Here is a 6,645-nt window from a genome sequence, read left to right on the forward strand (position 1 = left end):
TCTTTTTCTGGAATATGCATGTTAGCACCAACACATACATATATAATATGTATATATCTTCATACTGGTGCACAAGTTACCCTATGATATGAAACTCAATCCCATATTCAATTAAAAAAGAAATAAGAAATCAGGCAATTTAAAAATTTAAGCTTTCATGAAACAATGGGATTTGTCATAATCGCTGTCAGAAAATGATAAAGAAGATGATGTCATCACTTCACGGAATCTCCCGTCGAACTGCGCAAAAATCTTCAAAATATCTTTAAAGAATCATACAGAATAACTAATAACTTTGGTTTATTTTTTTTTCGCAGTGGGATCTGTTCCCGTTATACATACATGAATGCATAGACCTGAAAAGGAGTGTAAGATGAGGGGCTTTCGCTAAAGAAGTAAGAAAAAAAAAGTCGTACAAGCGCTTTGATGCTAAATTGGTTTCAAAGGCTCAAATGATTATATTTGCATATGAATATTATACAAAAAAAAAAGTATGACACATCCTACTGCGTTTTAATACAAAATCTTCTACGAGATTTAAGCCCATCGTTCTGAAATCTGGTCTATATCAATTACAGCTCAATCGTCACTGTGAAATAAGAGTTGGAAACACTTTGTGCCGAACCAGTGCCGCTTCTTATGTAGAGTTTTCTGTTTCCTAAATCACGCTGTCTTGGTCGTTGATGTAGGCATGGTTAGTCAAAGTAGTAAGATCCTTCTCACTTTCCTTCGAAGGAAAGCTATAGAGTCCTGTATCGTCTTCTACCCCGGAATCGCTGACATTCGATTTGTACTTGCCCACTGACGTGATTGCGTCTTTGTCATCCAGAACGCTGCTCTCAGAGTCACCGTCTTTCGATCTATTCTTGAAGATGACCCGGGTCAGGATAAAGTTGGCGAGGAAGGCGAGTGTGCTTAGAAAGAATGCCATCATCATAGTGACGAATGGAACCCTTGCCGCAAGGGTTGACTCGGGCCTCGGGAATGCGCTTAGCAAAATGATGTAGGCGATGCCGGCGTTCTGTATGCCCGTTTCGAATGCAATGGCGAGTACCTGGGCCTTCTTGAGACGTACTATCATCGCGATTGTCCCCCCAAGGAGGGCACCAAAGAGAGGAAGCATAAGGGACGCGAGGTAGACATCCCAGGGAGAATAAAAAATGTGGAGCTGGAACGGAATGTTCAGCCCCCCAACTATGACGAAGGTAAAAGCGACGAAAGGCTTTACGATCTTCTTTGCCTTCTTGTCTGCATCGGGAAACTTGAGGCGAATGAGGATGCCGACGAAAAGAGGGGTGATCATAGTCACGAGCTGAATCGCGATTTGATCGAAAGGAGTATCAAGCTGTTCGTCCACGATGAAACGGATGTAGATGAAGATGTTGAGTGGCATGGTGCCAAGCGCGAGAACAGACGAAAACGCCGTCATCGTCACGCTCAGCATGTAGTCAGCGTTCACAAGAACGCTCAAGTGGTTGCTCATATTCCCTCCGGGACAGCAGCCGGCGAGTAGGAGACCGACTGCTGCAGCAGTTTCCATCTGTAGCATCTTACCGATCCCGAAGGAGAGGGCTGGCATGACTACGAACTGGCAGAAACAGCCGATGCTGATTCCCAGTGGTCGGCGAAGGCATTCCCAAATAACTTTCAAGTCTAGCAGAATTCCCATCAGGAGGTAAGTGATGACAAGGGGCACATTAAACAGGTAGTTGACGATCACCTGAAACTGGCTCTGGTGGAGAGTTACCTTCACCGGAACCTCTGCCCTGACTGTGGCCTCCATCGACCCAACTTCAGACACCATGACTTTTAGACTGGACACGCTGAGGTGGCGCCCGCGCAAGACCAGTTTGTAAGTGATCGGCAGCGTCGTGTTGCTGTTCAGCGGAAATCGCACTCCAGAGCCGTTCGTGATGACGAAATCGAAGTCACTGGCGCTCTCGAAGTACAGCTCACTGGGTGGTCCATTGTATTCGACGAGTGTGATGTTGACATCGACTGACTGGCCCTCGTTTACGAAGACGTCGGTGAAGTTGTTGAAGGATATTTGGGCGATGGTTGAAGATGCCGCTCCGATGATTGTCATCAGGAAGAGCAGACGACCCGACCGGGGAGCCATTTTCTTCTTCTTCGTTTTCTGAGGGAAATATAGGCAACGCATCAGTTAGTTGAAATATTCCATTCCACTCCAGTATAATCACAGTCGTTTACATTCAATATTTCTTTTGACTAAATACCATAGGCTCCGAATGCCACTCAATTTCAGCACCAAAAAAAAAAAAAAAAAAAAAAAAATGATCCTGATTTGAAATCGCACTTTTCTAGAAATATTGGTTGTATATCATGAACCTGTATCATGTGACAATCACCGTTCCCTTATACAACCATGCCGGAAGCACGACATACTATGACGTCTTAACGTGAAAAATAAATACATTGCATATAAAATAAAGGAGACCTCCGGATGACTTTCACACTTTTACATTTGAACAACTATAACTTAGTTGCAAGTGATTGACAAATTGCCCTACATCGACGTAAGTAAGCACTGAATTGATCAGTGTTTTAGTAGTAGCTATGATAAACAAAAATTCATGGACCTACACACTCACGTGGATGTAGGACAATTATTTGTCAATCAGTTGCAATGAAAACATCTCGACGGAAGACTTTCATTAATTTGTATAAATTAGTTGTACTGGGTACAAAGTTTCAGAATTTATATAGTAATGGGATGAGGAATAAGAATGTTTCCAAAATTAATATCAAATTGCAATGAACAAGGATGATGGCATGGCAGCCTCACCATAAGAATGCACGAGTTGTATGGGGCTCGAGGAAGCAGAACAAAAGAAGAGGGTATACACAGATTCTGCACAGGTGAACCTGTTAAGCAAGCGGTATTGTAATAAAATTACACTGCTACATTTCTGAAATATGTGAGGCTCCTATGTCATCAACACTGTTCAGTGTAATTTGTTCAAGTTTTTTTAGAGTATTGATTTCTCTGCTAAAGGACCACAATAAATTCAACAAATCTGTTGATGGACTTGTCGATTTATATATACATGATATGAAATTATGAAAATCATAAATTCTACATGATGGTTCGAGTAAAACTTCCGACGAATTCAATGTTTCTTAGCTGATGGCGTAAAAATTCCAATTAAGCAAGTCATAAAAAACAAACGCACACCCACATACACACAAGACACATAAGCAGACTGATATAGCGGCAGAAGTGGAAGACGTTTGAACGCTGATACGCACAGCCCCCTTTCTCCCACTGATACTACAGGGGGAGGGTGCAACCAAAACAGGCTTACTTGATGAAGGTAATATTCATTACATATTTTGCGATTTGCGACAATGTAGATTTATGGGTTTTGTACCTCACGATTAGTCAAACATGACTGTCTTCGTAACAACTCCTAGTAATATCAGTCAGCGGTTGCAGAAGAAGAAGTCAGCAACCAAACCGTTTAACAAAACTACTGTCGAGGCAGATTTGCATTTTTCCCCTGAAACTGGCTGTTATATTTTTTGAGTCTCACAGTCAGATTTAAGGATAAAGATCAAGAATATTCAGTGTCTGCCGTCATAATTATGTGGTATAGTACTAGCTGAATTAATTTCAAACAGAGTAACGTGTCGATGTTTTGCGTTAGATAGTGACCTGGAATGTGCCCTTGGAATACGTTGTGAGCTGCGTCGACAGATCCATGTATTGCAGAGGCAAGCTCACCTGTTGATTTTTAATCTTATCTTATTATCTACATTTCAGTTCATTTCATTTCATTGATTTTCACTTCCAACAAAAATGCAAATCCATTAAAATGTTTGCATTTTCATCATTATACAAAATGAATCGCTGAATTGATGGACAATGCTGTTAGCGGAATTGCATTTTGTTTTGGGGGTTTTATTTATTTATTTATCTATTTATTTATTCATTTATTTATTTGTTTGTTTGTTTATTTATTTATCTATCTATCTATCTATTTATTGGCTATTAGGTGTGTAAAATTGTTGGGAAACGGCGGCAACTGTTTGCGTGTAACAGAAAAACGGGAATTTCGGACTGACAAAATTATCGATTCTATGACAAAATTATCGATTCTATTGCGAACAAACAGCACGTGATAGAAGTTTTTATGGACCTGAGCAAGGCCTTTGATACAATAGACCATGGAATTTTATTAAAAAAGCTACATAACTATGGCATAAGAGGAATAGTTCTTTCCTGGTTCCGAGATTATTTATCCCAACGTCAGTAATACGTAGCATTTCATTCAAGTACCTCGCGTAAGTCATATATTACTTGCGGTGTACCACAGGGATCCATTTTAGGACCTCTACTTTTTCTTATATATATCAACGATATCATAAATTCCTCAACCCTTCTCACCTATGTATTATTCGCGGACGATACCAGTGTCTTCTACTCTCACAACTGTTTAAACACACTAGTTGATATACTTAATTCTGAGCTTGCAAAAATTTCTACATGGTTTAAATGCAATAAATTATCACTAAATATAGATAAAACGTGTTTTATAAACTTCAATACTTCACATTTGCAACCGATAATGCCTAATAATATTATTATTGATGGTATGCCCATTATTGGAAAAAAATCAACCAAGTTCTTAGGGGTAACCCTTGACTCCAACTTAAATTGGAATAACCACATTGACAATATAACCACATTAATATCCAAAGCCATTGGAATACTTCGGAGATTAAAATATATTGTAACGGAAAAAGTACTCATTATGTTATACAATGCATTAATCTTACCGTACATTAATTATTGTAATGTTGTCTGGGGAAACTGTAATAAAACCAAAGTAAATGTTATTTTTCTTTTACAGAAAAAGGCAATAAGAATATGTACCAACTCACATTATCTAGAACATACTGATCCATTATTCCTTAGACTAAAAGTTCTTAAAGTTGACGATATACACAAATTTCAAACAGCAATATTTATCTTCAAATACACGCAAAATCTACTCCCACTCTTCCACAACGCATTTTCCCTTAACAGGGATGTCCATGCTTACCCCACGCGCCATCGTAATGATTTCCATTTGAATAACCCTAAACTCCTATTAGCTCAAAAATCAATTCGGCATAACGGGCCTGATATTTGGAATTCACTCCCTCTCCACATAAAACAGTGCACATCTCTCTATTCCTTTAAGGCAAATACAAAGAAATATTTCTTGGCACAATATCATACGGTACAGTAATCATTAAACATGTACCTCTTATACTCAACAACAAGGCAATATTTGGTCCACCCCCTTTTCCTTTTCTTTTACTTTGCTGCTTGACCCTTCGCCCATATTATAACATATCCAATCATTTTCTTAGAAGTGCTGACCATCAACACTTTCGCGCTTCATCACCTGCACACGCACTCACAGGCACCACTCCTGTTTACCAAGTATATTGTATAAAACTGGATTTACACGCACTTTAACATGGCCCATCTGTATTAGTGTTCAAGTACTACAATAAAAAATGGTAATTTAACTCTGGCTGTCCGTCTGTTCAAGCACGGCTTATAACGGCGGCCCTCTGCATCATATGTATATATTATATATTGTACTGTGAATTAAGTCATTATTGGCCATATAAACATTTTGTATGTTATTTAACGTTTCATTTGTCTTTACATACAAAATATGACTTACTATGTAATATGCCAATAATTTTCAGAATTGTATTTGTGTAATTGAACCTGCCTTTGTTATTTTTGTTATTCTGAAAGAAAATATGAAATGCAGAAAATAAAATCTTTTCAATCAATATGGCTTCATTATACTTACGGGATTGCTGACACGGCGAGTTCTATGGTGACACTTCCTGTCCAGGATCTCGAACAGCTCTCTCTGATGCGGCGGCACTGCGCTCAGATTTGGGCCCAAGTCTCTCTCCTTTTCTTTCCGTCTAATGTTATGACTGTTTTGTTTTGTTGGGTGTTTTTTTTTTTTTCATAGTCGATCTGTATGGTCTGTTTGGAGAGACTTATTGTTAAACAAGTTGAGCGATCGAAAACTGGTCGACACCCCTCGCACAATTTGCTGCGTCATTGCGCAATGACGTTGTAGTCAAACAACTGGAAGCAAAGAGAGGGAGACAGGTAGAGAGGGAGAGGGAGAGAGAGAATAATCTATATGGGGAAGTGATTTCATAAGGAGCAATATTTCGCTAATATTAAACAAGCTATGTTCATGTCTAAATATCAGTGGGAACATTGAGTATAAAGATACTAAGCGAGGTTGCAAGTAGACAGAGAAAAGTGTATAAAATTTAATGTTATGTGTTGATTGTTTCTGAGAATGATAGATTTTATATTTTTTTGATAATTGTATGATTATATGTAATATGATATGAAATGAGGAATTATGGATTATGCAATATATACATGCGCTGTAACCTAGAAACTTATATTTCTTTTCAATCATTCTCAATTATATCTCAACATATCACTTTTCAGTGAACTGCAATGTTAAAGATGAAGCTATTTATGTATTTTTCTACCTCCGCAATACTCAACTATCTGTCCATGTTGTAAGTGTACCGTAATTGGATAATATTATTATGGTATTTTTCTTTTTGATGTGTCTACAATGT

General features: G+C 38.4%; 1 protein-coding gene across 1 annotated transcript; it reads right to left on the bottom strand.

The window, feature by feature from the left end:
• Window positions 1-658: 658 nt before the first annotated feature.
• LOC140226397 (ileal sodium/bile acid cotransporter-like) lies at window positions 659-2,119 on the bottom strand. Its single transcript, XM_072306873.1, has one exon. The coding sequence runs from the start codon at window positions 2,117-2,119 to the stop codon at window positions 659-661; it is 1,461 nt and encodes a 486-aa protein (XP_072162974.1).
• Between the last annotated feature and the right edge of the window lie 4,526 nt (window positions 2,120-6,645).

Source organism: Diadema setosum, chromosome 3, assembly GCF_964275005.1.
Source record: "Diadema setosum chromosome 3, eeDiaSeto1, whole genome shotgun sequence".
Lineage (NCBI taxonomy): Eukaryota > Metazoa > Echinodermata > Echinoidea > Diadematoida > Diadematidae > Diadema > Diadema setosum.